Raw genomic sequence first — 13628 nt, forward strand, 5'->3', positions numbered from 1 at the left:
TATTGATAACTACAAAAACGAAATAGGCTGGATGTAAGAAACACGTTACGTGCGTCCATGTCGACCATATCTCGAATATGTGAACAATTAATGGCCATCAAACAAATAAAGATATCTCATTAAATAGCATCGCGTCGTTTTTAGTACATTGTCAACCTAAATTCACTAATGCGTATAATGTATTGCATAGGCTTAGTTCGTTTGTATAAAGGTGGTCCGCCAAATGTTTGGTCATGCTTTACCGGTCCGTCACTTGAAAAAGGTTGCCGACCACTGTGTTGAAGGAACACACGGATAATATTCAGTATATGCTTGTACAGAAATCAGTTTATAGCATATAATTTCGAATAAATACTTTTCATATCTCAAAAGTTGCTTGTTCGGGCCTATTTCAGAGAGAAGTTTTGAATAAACACCATCATGCTTTTGTACCGTAGAGTAGTGTTCCGCAACCGGTGTGCCGCGAGACGATGCCAGGTGTGCCGCACAGGAATTGCAACTTTTCTCTTCTTTTTCAATTTATTTTTATCTTTTGTTAATTTTACGTCAGTCTACTTCTCTACTAAAATGAACTTGCTTTTACGTTAGCTTGAGCGACACCAAATCAAATTCCTGACTTCCCCACTATACATTTGTGACGTAACGAGGAGTACCCCTATATGTCAAGTAGATTGCAATCATTGTCGAGGGTAAAACATAGCGCGTGTAGTAATCGAATATAAATAAACCTGAAATGTGAGTTTGCAGAATCATTGCCCATAGTGGTCTTTGATTAAAAAAGTCAAGGAACGTTAAAGTTTAGCAAAATGGATAAATTTTTAAAAAGAACATCCAAAACATCTGATACTGAGCAACATATTGTACCTAGCACAAGCAACGTTATAAAAAAAACTTATCAAAAGGAAATACAGGGAAGATTACATAAACTATGGATTTTCTTGCTGTGGTAACGGAGATGCTCCAAATTCAGTCTGCGTTATTTGTGGGGAGCAACTTTCAAATTAGGCAATGGCTCCGAGTAAACTGATGCGCCACTTAAATACAAATCACGGTTTCGTGTGAAATTTGGCGAAAAAGCACTCAAATCTAATGGAGCAAAGATATGACAAGTACTGGTACTTTTTCGCAATTACCAATGAGCGATACGACTGGATCCGAAATCCTTTATCAACTAGTGCTGAAATGTCAACAAAAGAATTACCCCTGCGTATTCGAGAAAATTTCTTTGAAGTAAGAAATGACAGAACGTTAAGACTCAAATTCAGTGAAATTCCACTCGATGTGTTTTGGATTTCAATAAAAAGAAGACTATAAGCGCACATTTCCAATGCAGCTATTGAAGTATTGCTCCATTTTTGCATAACTTATATGTGCGAACAAAGCTTTTCCTTTTTATTACTGATCAAAAACGATGAACGATCCTACATAAATGATGTTGACGGCGAACTTCGAGTTGCTCTTTCACGTATTGATCCTAATATAGAGCGATTGTGCTCTATATACAACCACAAATTTCTCATTGAAATATGAACATACAAAGTTACACTTTTTTTTTTGTTTGTTGTGGTGTGCCGTCGAATTTGGTAAGTTTTATAAGTGTGCCGCAAGGTAAAAAAGGTTGCGGAGCACTGGCGTAGAGCGACAGACGACACTGATGTACAATAGATGTTTAGTTTGAGCTCTGCACGGACTTTGCTCGAGTAACTGGTACATCAAGTTTGATTGAGTCATTCACACCGTTTGCGGCGCCGGCCACGTTTTCGTTGCGGCCGCGTCTCTAAATCGCGGAATTGTCTTTGATTGTTTAGTGGAGGGCGGGGTGATCACTTTTTGTTTGTCAAGGCATAAGTTACGGTAAATCTGCGTAGCAGGCTTTTTATAATAATATACGACTGTACACCGGTCTATGTTGTCTTTCGTGCATAGAGGATTTTGCCGAGTAATTTCGAATAATTCACCCAATATATCAAGAATCATGTCTTATGTCGCTGAAGAAAGAGGGCGTCCAAACACGCTTGATTATAGAATATACTATAAAAACAGCGAGGGGCAATACATCTCCCCTTTGCATGACATTCCATGGCTGGTTTCGGAAAGCCCACGAGTGTACAATATGGTCTGTGAGGTTCCAAGATGGACGAACAGCAAGATGGAAATTGCAACAAAAGAGAGTCTAAATCCAATTAAACAAGATGTGAAAAAGGGGAAACTCCGATATGTTGCTAATTGCTTTCCACACAGAGGATATATTTGGAATTATGGAGCAATTCCACAGACTTGGGAAAACCCAGGACACAAAGACAAGAATACAGGTCAGTGTGGTGACAATGACCCAATTGATGTTTGTGAAATTGGATCAAAAATCTGCAAGCGTGGTGAAGTTATTCAAGTAAAGGTTGTTGGTGTTCTTGCCATGATTGATGAAGGAGAAACTGACTGGAAAGTGATAGGAATCAACGTTAACGATGAAGACGCTCCAAAAATAAATTCAATTGGAGATGTTGAGAAGATGAAACCTGGATACTTGGATGCCACTCGTGAATGGTTTAAAATTTACAAGATACCAGATGGAAAACCAGCGAACTGTTTTGCATTTAATGGAGATTATAAAGACCGTGAATTCGCTGAAGAAACAATTGCTGAAACTCATAGGTTCTGGGTTGAAAGTCATTCCGGAACCTTGAAATGTGATTTTGCAATGGAAAACATTTGCTGCAGTGACAGCAAATTCAAAATTGATGGTAAAGCCGCAACTAAAATCCTAGAAGCTGCACCGGCACTTGACGAAGCAGAAGAGGTTACTGATGAAAAAGCTGAGAAGTGGTACTACACCAGTTTGCTTCAAGGTCAACTTTAATTAGCCAAAGAAATTTACTTTCTGCGTGGAACTGCTGCTACTATCTATGATTAAGCAATTTATGGAAGTTGTAGAACAAGGCCAGGTGCACGCTAAATAATTCAATATCTACGCAATGCACTTTTTACCTTTTGTTCAATTCATGAAAAACGAAGTCTGGTAAATACAGATATCTCGCTTTGGTGATTGTCATATTATTTGTTAAAATCGAAAGTTCATCTTTATATTTTTGATTTCTGTATGTCGGATTCTTGTAGACAAATTGGAACATGTGTTTCTGTTTTGAATAAAAGTAATTAAAGCAATCCAAGAGTTTGCTATTCCTTGATAAGCTATCGGAACTCGACCACCTTTGGACGACTGCTTGACTTACACAGGCTTGTGCAACCCTAACCCATTCTTTATAGTTAAATTTTTTTTAACTTGCTCGAACATGTTTCATGACATTCCTGTCAGGGTGTGTAAAAACACCTGATTGGAATGCACCCAGTCAAGACAAAAACCCTGGTCTAATAGTTGGGTCTTTACGTGATGATTTCCCAATAGTATAAAAGCCTCGGGTGTTTGCAAAAAGATGTATAGTATTAGGTGCCCACATCAGAGTGAATACTATTCGATACACTTTCACTGCTTCGATCCATAACACGCGATTCTATTACATTTCATCCCTTTTGCCACTGCTTTGATGGACCTTACAAGCCTCGGGTGTTTGCAAAAAGATGTATAGTATTAGGTGCCCACATCAGAGTGAATACTATTCGATACACTTTCACTGCTTCGATCCATAACACGCGATTCTATTACATTTCATCCCTTTTGCCACTGCTTTGATGGACCTTACTTACTATGCTATCACAATATTGTATAGATGCCATTGCCCTAAAGGACAGTGTATTGGCGCTTTATCTACACTCATAAATACATTTTTCATGAACAAACACACCCTTTATATTATTAACTTAGTTTAGTCCAATGCTATAGACTTCATTTTATGAATGTCAATGTAGTTTATTTTCCCTTTTGCTGGATCTTCTTCAAATCCCAAGCCTTTTGCTGCATTGCCCTCTTTTCTTTTTTGTAAATTAAATGAAAGTGTCTGGTTATATTGGGTCTCAAGGTTATTAGCAAGTTTTTTAGATTCATTTTCATCTGGGGCCATTGTCGAAAATGTTTTGTTATTGTTTTGTAATGTACCCCAAAGTTTCCTTCCTTGTGGTGGTTTCCAAACTCCAGTTAATTTACTGAGCAAGCTTTGACAATTTGTTTGAGTTAATGAGGTTTCTGCTGAATCTTTGGATTTAGCACAACCAAGTAATCTGGCAAATTTATCCTGCTGAGCAGATGATGCTAGTTTGGCCGTCTTCCATTGTCCAAGCTTATCAGTATCTAGATGTTCTTCACCTGTGACAATCTGCAGAGACATGACAATATTTTTACATTTGATATTATTAGGTCTGAAAACTAAAGGTTCTCATCTTTTATCAGGGAGAAGGTGGTATAATATGGGGATAAGATAATTATAAGTGGTATTGCAGTTTCCAAGTGCAAGCCAATAACATAGAATTGGTCGTCATTTTCATTATTTTGATTTGTCACAGCAGCTTTCTTAATGAATATTGATACACAATTTTCTCTGATATTTGCAAAGATATATCTGTAAGATAGAAGGTCAAGAAAAGCTAATGTGATACATACTTGGTGCTGACCATCTTTTTTCGGTTTGTCAAGAACATCATTTCCAGAAATATGACCTAAAATAATGAAGTATTTTATTGTATACCAACGTTAAAAATGCCTAACACTATATGTTCGTTAGGCAAATACTTGAAAAAAAACTTAGTCAATTTACCATATTTTGATTTCTTCTTCTTATGATTCACATCATTTTCAACAGAAGATGAATCTATTTTAAAATAGTTTTATCAAACTTATTCTCCTGAAAATTATTTAGTTAAAAAATGATAATGACTGGATATTTTATATTGCCACTGACAACAGGATAGAATTTTTTCATATCACAAATACTTAAATATATTCTTAATAAACAATCATTTTTAATCACTTACCTTTCATGTTCGCAACAACTGATGCTTCAGATGATGTTATTTCTTTGTGCATAGCTTTTTTCCGTTTCTTTTTCTTAACTGGAAAATCAGCTGAAGTATCATCTTGCGTGATTGCACTGCTTTTTCTTTTACGCTTGTTATTTTTCAGTTCATCGCTTACTGATATATTTGATTCATTTTGCGGGGACGTACTCTTACTGTCCAGCTCTTCCATCCCAGTTTTACTGGCAAGAGTTTCATTCACACCCAAAATAATTAGGTTGCTTGAGGTATTTTCTACGTCCTTTTTATTTTTCTTCTTTTTCCTCCGTTTTGTTGTATTTTCTAATGTTATAGATGTTGAAGTGTTTTTTGTTTCCTTTAATTTTGACTTTTTCTTGTCATTGAAACTCTCATTGACAGTAACAATCTTTTTACTTTTCTTCCTCTTCTTATTTTCAACAGTCTTTTCAACTTCAGTTGTAACGATGCCTATATCATTCCCCTCATTTAAGTTCTTTTTTGTTTTTTTCTTCTTTTTGACAGGCTTTTTCTCTATAGCAATTTCAGCATAAGGTATGTTACTATCCATGGCTGTGTTATTGACTCCAATTATATCAATTTCTACACCATTCTCCATTTCTTTTAACTTTCTTTTACTTTTTTTTTTCTTTTTGATGGATTTCTTAATGGAAATTTCAGCCTCAGTCATTTTACCATCAAGGGTAGTAGTTTTCTCATTATTATTCGCATTGGTTTCCACTTCCATTATGTCATTTTCTACATCTTTCAATTTCTTTTTTTCCCTCTTTTTGATGGGTTTCTCAATAGGTGTTTCAGTCATCTTATTATCATGAACCTTCTCCACTTTAATGTTTAGTTTCTTCGTATCTAATTTCTTTGTAACAACCAGGCCCACAGAAACTTCATTTTCACTTTTGATAGTGCTTTTGTCTATACATTTTTTATGTTTTTCCTTTTTTGGCTTGGATACTTTGTTTTTCTTGCTACTTTTTTCCTTGTTATTTTTCTGCACGCATTCAGCATCTAAATCTCCAGTTTGTTTGAGCTGCATCTCTTTTATTCAAAATCAAGAGGTGAGTTTTAATGAATTTCAGAATTTAGCAATGCATGTCAAGTTATCTGACGCTTGTGAGGTAAATGTAAAATGTTGCTTTTGAAACATTCACACCACGCATTGAGAATTATAAGACTATTTGGCCAGATTAATCCCCCGGGACAAATATGTAAATCTTAAAAAGTGACCAATAATGATATTAAAAAGAATGCTTTGTCAATGCCCTGTTCCCCTACAGCCCTCTTGTTCTCTCTATTGTACGGTGTGCTGGTATGTTGCATTGTTCTGTTGTAGTTTGGCACATGTATGTCTGTGAAGACCGTGATGTTGTTATCAGTTATGCTAAGAAACAAACTTATTTCAGCGCCTGATATCACCTTGTAAGTTATAGATTCGAGTCCGAGGGGTCTGGTATACTGGTATAGAATAGTGATCATGCAGATATCAGGTTATTGCAGAATGGTCAGATGGTCGGTCAGACAATCAAGTTACCTACAGTACAGTTCTGGGGGCCTCATGTAGTTTCTTACCTAACATCAGAACATACTTCTATTGAGCCTAGCATGACACTTTTTTCACGTATCAATCCTAACCCCCACCTGACTACACCATCCAAAAATTACGTCATATCGACGTCACAGTGACGTAATAGAGCCCTTCAAACTATACGAACTGCCATCCAAGACGCGCAAACGAGCACCCGAAATCGAACAGTTATTTCTCTCGTTTTCTCATCGCAACGATTCCAATAGGAGAGAGACCGATAACGTCAGTCAGTTCTTTATCGTCGGCGCCAATGCCATTTCGGTCGATCGTGCGTACATTTGGCAAGCTCTATGACGTGATTGTGATGTCGTAGTGATTTAGTTTTTGGATGGCGTAATCAGATGGGGGTTAGGATTGACATATCAAAAAAATGTTATGCTACGCCCACTAGAAGTACGTTAGGTACGAAACTACACGAGACTGCAGTACCGGTACTTCCATTACAGTTCACGACTTTGTAGCGCATCTGAATGAGATGATCTGCGCTGCCACCTGATGAAGCCTATACGGTATACTGACATACCGGTACCAACTACTGAACTCCCCAACGCCGACACACCAACATATCTAATAACGTACCGTATACTTCCCGACTATCACACAAGGACAACACTAAAAGGCTGAAGGAAGAAACGGATGAAGTGGAGGGAAAACGGAAGTTGAAGTGTTCCCAAAGGTGAAAAATTAAAAAACACTAAAAGGCTGAATACTAAAAGGAAGAAGTGGATGAAATTTCTTCCGACGGGTAGTTAGGTGGCTGAAGTCACTAAAAAGCTGAACACTAAAAGGAAGAAGTGGATGAAATTTCTTCCGACGAATAATGAGGTGGTTGAAGTCACTAAAAAGCTGAACACTAAAAGGAAGAAGTGGATGAAATTTCTTCCGACGAATAATGAGGTGGTTGAAGTCACTAAAAAGCTGAACACTAAAAGGAAGAAGTGGATGAAATTTCTTCCGACGAATAATGATGTGGTTGAAGTCACTAAAAAGCTGAACACTAAAAGGAAGAAGTGGATGAAATTTCTTCCGACGAATAATGAGGTGGCTGAAGTCACTAAAAAGCTGAACACTAAAAGGAAGAAGTGGATGAAATTTCTTTCGACGAATAATGAGGTGGTTAAAGTCACTAAAAAGCTGAACACTAAAAGGAAGAAGTGGATGAAATTTCTTCCGACGAATAATGAGGTGGTTGAAGTCACTAAAAAGCTGAACACTAAAGAGAATAGGTGGATGAAATTTTTTCCGACGAATAATGAGGTGGTTGAAGTCACTAAAAAGCTGAACACTAAAAAAAAGAAGTGGATGAAATTTCCTCCGACGAATAATGAGGTGGTTGAAGTCACCAAAAAGCTGAACACTAAAAGGAAGAAGTTGATGAAATTTCTACCGACGAATAATGAGGTGGTTGAAGTCACTAAAAAGCTGAACACTAAAAAGAAGAAGTGGATGAAATTACCTTCCGACGAATAATGAGGTGGTTGAAGTCACTAAAAAGCTGAACACTGAAAGGAAGAAGTGGATGAAATTTCTTCCGACGAATAATGAGGTGGTTGAAGTCACTAAAAAGCTGAACACTAAAAGGAAGAAGTGGATGAAATTTCTTTCGACGAATAATGAGGTGGTTAAAGTCACTAAAAAGCTGAACACTAAAAGGAAGAAGTGGATGAAATTTCTTCCGACGAATAATGAGGTGGTTGAAGTCACTAAAAAGCTGAACACTAAAAGGAAGAAGTGGATGAAATTTCTTCCGACGAATAATGAGGTGGTTGAAGTCACTAAAAAGCTGAACACTAAAAAGAATAGTTGGATGAAATTTTTTCCGACGAATAATGAGGTGGTTGAAGTCACTAAAAAGCTGAACACTAAAAAAAAGAAGTGGATGAAATTTCCTCCGACGAATAATGAGGTGGTTGAAGTCACTAAAAAGCTGAACACTAAAAGGAAGAAGTGGATGAAATTTCTTCCGACGAATAATGAGGTGGTTGAAGTCACTAAAAAGCTGAACACTAAAAAGAAGAAGTGGATGAAATTACCTTCCGACGAATAATGAGGTGGTTGAAGTCACTACAAAGCTGAACACTAAAAAGAAGAAGTGGATGAAATTTCTTCCGACGAATAATGAGGTGGTTGAAGTCACTAAAAAGTTGAACACTAAAAGGAAGAAGTGGATGAAATTTCTTCCGACGAATAATGAGGTGGTTGAAGTCACTAAAAAGTTGAACACTAAAAGGAAGAAGTGGAGAAAATTTATTCCGACGAATAATGAGGTGGTTGAAGTCACTGAAATGATGAACACTAAAAGGAAGAAGTGGATGAAATTTCTTCCGACGGCTGGTGAGGTGGATGAAGTCACAAAAAAAATGAACACTAAAAGGAAGAAGTGGATGGAATTTCTTCCGACGGGTGGTGAGGTGGTTGAAGTCACTAGAAAGCTGAACACTAAAAGGGAGAAGTGGATAAAAAAAATTCCGACGAATATTGAGGTGGTTGAAGTCACTAAAAACACTAAAAGGAAGAAGTGGATGAAATTTCTTCCGACGGGTAGTTAGGTGGCTGAAGTCACTAAAAAGCTGAACACTAAAAGGAAGAGGTGAATGAAATTTTTTCCGACGAATAATGAATGAGGTGGTTGAAGTCACTAAAAAGCTGAACACTAAAAGGAAAAAGTGGATGAAATTTCTTCCGACGAATAATGAGGTGGTTGAAGTCACTATAAAGCTGAACACTAAAAGGAAGAAGTGGATGAAATTTTTTCCGACGAATAATAAGGTGATTGACGTCACTAAAAAGCTGAACACTAAAAGGAAGGAGTGGATGAAATTTTTTTCGACGAATAATGAGGTGGTCGAAGTCACTAAAAAGCTGAACACTAAAATGAAGAAGTGGATAAAATTTATTCCGACGATTGATGAGGTGGTTGAAGTCACTAAAAAGCTGAACACTAAAAGGGAGAAGTGGATAAAAAAATTTCCGACGAATAATGAGGTGGTTGAAGTCACTAAAAAGATGAACAGTAAAAGGAAGAAGTGAATGAAATTTCTTCCGGCGAATAATGAGGTGGTTGAAGTCACTAAAAAGATGAACACTAAAAGAAAGAAGTGGATGAAATTTCTTCCGATGGATAGTGAGGAATACTTGAAAATTTAATATATTAGGAATTGGGTAATTTAATGTTTGTTCTGCTCGTATTTATGAGACAATGTCCTTGTGGATTCGTTTTTTGTTAATTTTTTATATGTTATGCTCAGTTCGAGCCTGGCGAATTGAAGGCCATGACATTCTCGTTATATTCTTTTTAATTTTGATGTAATGTGCAAACAAATTAATATATATATATTTTCATATCTAGCTGTTCTAGATCAACAAACCTTGTAATTTTTAATATGTTTGTGGCCCACCTCAAAATGCCTCTGAGGCTTACCAGTGGCCCATGGCCCATTGGTTGAGAACCAGTGGTCTAACAGGACTTCGATTTGACTAATACATAATTATTCAAAGTTTTCGTGCGTGAACTGCTTGCAAAATTTATAAAAACAGATATTAAGTTCAAGGAATGAAATACGGAATCAAAAATAAATTATATTCGGGCACAATATCACGGCAATCTATTATTAATCACGGCAATTATCACGGCAATTATTATTAATTTTTGATTCCTATTTTCGTATTTACTAAATACAACGGCGATCCATGGACTTAAAATGTGTGGTAAACTGCCCGATTATAATTAATTCTTGATACATATTTTCGTATTTATAAAATAATAAAAGATATATATGCGGACATTGAAGTGCCCGAATATAAAATAAATCCATTTGTATTTACGTACTCACGAAAAAGTTGTCGCAAGTCAGAAATATAATTTATACTTTATTCCGCTTTTTGGCAAATAATTTAGATAATGGTTGGTATTTAAAAGTATGGACTCTTACTAGGATGATTTTGTGTTGCGCAAAATGTTCAAATCTATGACCGATAGCACTATTTTAAATGCTTGCCGTATTAATTTAATTCTGATAACGTAACTCATGGTATATAAAAATATATCGCAGTAATCTGCAAACATGAAATGCATGGTAATATAGTCATGTTGTATATAACAGTTATTCCATTGTTTATTGTATGCAAATTTCCTCATATACTATAGATCAGTAGTCGGCAACCACCGGGCCGCGGCCCATCGCCGGTCTGCGGAAAGGTCACTACCGGTCCGCAGAAAGGTGACATGAAAACGTACAATGCCATTGGGTATCTTCATGTGAGGTTGGGTTTTTAAAATGGCAATTACAAAAACGAAAGATCGAAGTGGGGGTAACGTAAGAAATACGTTACGTGAATAGTATCACCTTCGTTTTTGAATGTATTGTCAACATACATTTTCTAACGCATATTATTTATTACATTAGATTAGTTCGTTTGTATAAAGGTGGTCGCCAAAATTTTGGTCAGGCTTTACCGGTCCGTTACTGAAAAAAGGTTGCCGGCCACTGCTATAGATCATTGATTTTCAACCGGTGTTCCGCGGAACACCGGTGTTCCGCGAGAGACCTCCGGGTGTTCCGCAGAAAATTGCTTTTTTGCAGTATTATGACGTCATAACTGATATTTAACCGTCCGATGGATTTATATAAATTTCACAAAGCGGGTTCACAACCGCTTCCAATCTTGCTATCATTTTCCACTACCTATCTTTGCGAAATGAGTTTTTAAGCATGGCCGGTCTAGGGCTGTGCAAAATATTCGAATAGCGAATACAATATTAAAATATTCGAATGCCATTTTACTATTCGTATGTACAATACCACATAATCTGTACCGCTTTGCTTGGGCACGGAATTCACGCCGGTAAATCGATCGCTTGGATTACGCGAGAATTCACCCTCGGCTTCCACTGTTATTATGCAAAAAGCGTGCCGACACTAGTCCGTAAATGTAGAAACGTCAACCCAAATAAGATATCTAAAATAAAGTTACCAGATTTTAAAGATGTTATTAGCCTCCGCATGCATGACCCGAATAGAAAATCATTTTCGGAAATTAAGAGTTACAATGACGTTTTTTTTGGAGTGTTGAATTCGCAAATTCCGTAAATAAAATTATGAATTTCCCGGTAACGATATTAGCTATGATATTGGTCGGGGTATTGATTTGTTGTAAAATAAATGGTGACTTGAGGTGATTAATTATAATTAGCGTCTTCCCTTCTACTAGGTACGAAAAGCACTTGGGCACAAAATTGTTTACAATTTTTTTGGTATCAGGTCGCGTATGTAAAATATCGTTCAAGAGTGCTGCCAAACGTAGAAATGCCTTTATTTCAGATTTTAAATCAACATTCTTTATTCACGCAATCACAGATTTATCTAATCACAGTATCAAATTGATTTATTTCGAAAATAACACTGAGCCTAAGAAAGTCAATTGTCGTCTCAATAATAAATGTGTGCATCCCGTTGACGATAATGATAATATTATTTGCTTAAAACTGGGACATTTAATTTGCAAACGGCGATAAGTTAGATCAGAGTCGGCGCAAAAGATAAATATCAGAATACAATTAATTTGGCTTTGAAATCACTCCTTAATGTCATTAAAATCTGTCGCTGATGTGAACTCATAGTTATATCAATAATATGAAACTTTGATCTCCGCCGACCCACGGGAATTAATAGTTGCGCAAAAGAACAAATGGCGGGAATTTAAAAACGTTCAGGGGGACAAAATATCAGCGCATATGACGAAATTAACCAGTAAAAATCGCTTTGTTGCCGATTTTCAATGTTTCTATTAATTTCCAAATCTACCTCCGACGTTCTGGACCCTGCTGCGTATAAAAAATATTCGGTATTGGACTATTCGGTATTTGTTAAGAATATTCGAATTATTTGATTCGAAAAAAATATTCGATTTTGCCCACCCTTTTCTTGGCCGCCATAAGAGTATAAAAACACGAAAAATTGAAAGTCGTCGAGAAAGAGCTGCGTGTTTGTCTCTCTCAATTAAATTCCAGCCAGAATAAAAAAATGAAACTCATCGAAACAGGCCCAGATATTACATTAAAATACCATTTCTGTTCCTAGCTCATCGGTAGCTCTGAATCGGAATATGTGTAACGTCTTTTCCAGCTGAAGTTGACAAGCTAATATTAAATCTCGTTAATTTATTTTTTTCCGAAATGATCGATGTCAGTTAATTGCATAATATAGTTTATTTCCAAAAATCTCATTTGGTGTTCCGTCACAATTTTAGAATAAAAAAAGTGTTCCGCGATACAAAAAAGGTTGAAAATCACTGGTGTACGAGGTTAGGGATCAGGTTGTGCGACATCTTGGTGCGCATACTTCAGTAGTACCAATATTTCATATTTCAACGAAGTTTAAATTAAATTTCAATCAAAATTAAATGTTTTCTAGAAGTCGGTATCTGATCGTTTATCAAATCATGTCAAGGCGTACCATAACTTAGTCGCAGAGAAGGTGTGCTGTTGCATATTTTTAACAAAATTGCAACGAACTTTCGGGTATACGATTCATTTAAATTTGCGTGTGATAGAAACTTAGGTCAGTCACTCAACTGACAGATTGAAGGAAATTAATTACCCACACAGCACGTCAGCATCTCGAGTGATGATCAGGGTGTGTTGCGCTGAACATGAAAATGAATGAAGGCAGATCAATAAAAGTAAATAACGAAAAATTCATTTACATTCCCGTCTGGCAATTGGTGTTATTTGGAGTGTTTGTTTTACTTCGCTAAACGGCTCTCTTTCTTTCGAATCGCGTAAATCAAATTCGAAAAAAATTGCGATTTGAATCGATTCAATTCATAAATCTAAAAGGGGCATGCCTACTCATCAGTCCGCTTTCAGGGTCTTCATCCAATCTCACTTCCGTCGGGATATGTTTTGGCTATTTAACTCTCCCAATGTTCGGTATTTTGGTGACTTCAACCGCCTCAAAATTGATAGGACAAAATATCATCTAACCCTAACGTACTTCTTCCTTATAGTGATTAGATTTTTAGTGACCTCAGCCACCTCACCACCCGTCGGAAGAAATTCCATCCACTTCTTTCTGTTAGTGTTCAGCTTTTCAGTGACCTC

General features: G+C 36.6%; 2 protein-coding genes across 3 annotated transcripts; one reads left to right on the forward strand and one right to left on the reverse strand.

Annotated features, from left to right (window-relative positions):
- The first annotated feature begins 1712 nt into the window (after positions 1–1712).
- Positions 1713–3162, forward strand: LOC120327498 (inorganic pyrophosphatase-like). The gene has a single exon (XM_039393805.2). It carries the CDS (start codon positions 1907–1909, stop codon positions 2855–2857), a length of 951 nt encoding a protein of 316 aa, XP_039249739.2. The 5' UTR covers positions 1713–1906; the 3' UTR covers positions 2858–3162.
- Positions 3163–3735: 573 nt separating this feature from the next.
- Positions 3736–6181, reverse strand: LOC120327500 (uncharacterized). 2 transcript variants are annotated; one of them, XM_039393807.2, is made up of 4 exons: positions 4924–6180; positions 4707–4760; positions 4553–4608; positions 3736–4268 (listed from the first exon to the last, which is right to left on the reverse strand). In XM_039393807.2, exons 1-4 carry the CDS (start codon positions 5975–5977, stop codon positions 3822–3824), a joined length of 1611 nt encoding a protein of 536 aa, XP_039249741.2. In that variant the 5' UTR covers positions 5978–6180; the 3' UTR covers positions 3736–3821. The 2 variants fall into 2 exon arrangements, with proteins under 2 accessions (XP_039249741.2, XP_039249742.2); XM_039393808.2 differs by lacking the exon at positions 4707–4760 and having other exon boundaries at positions 4924–6181.
- Positions 6182–13628: the final 7447 nt, after the last annotated feature.

This window comes from Styela clava, chromosome 7 (assembly GCF_964204865.1).
Source record: "Styela clava chromosome 7, kaStyClav1.hap1.2, whole genome shotgun sequence".
Classification (NCBI taxonomy): Eukaryota; Metazoa; Chordata; class Ascidiacea; order Stolidobranchia; family Styelidae; genus Styela; species Styela clava.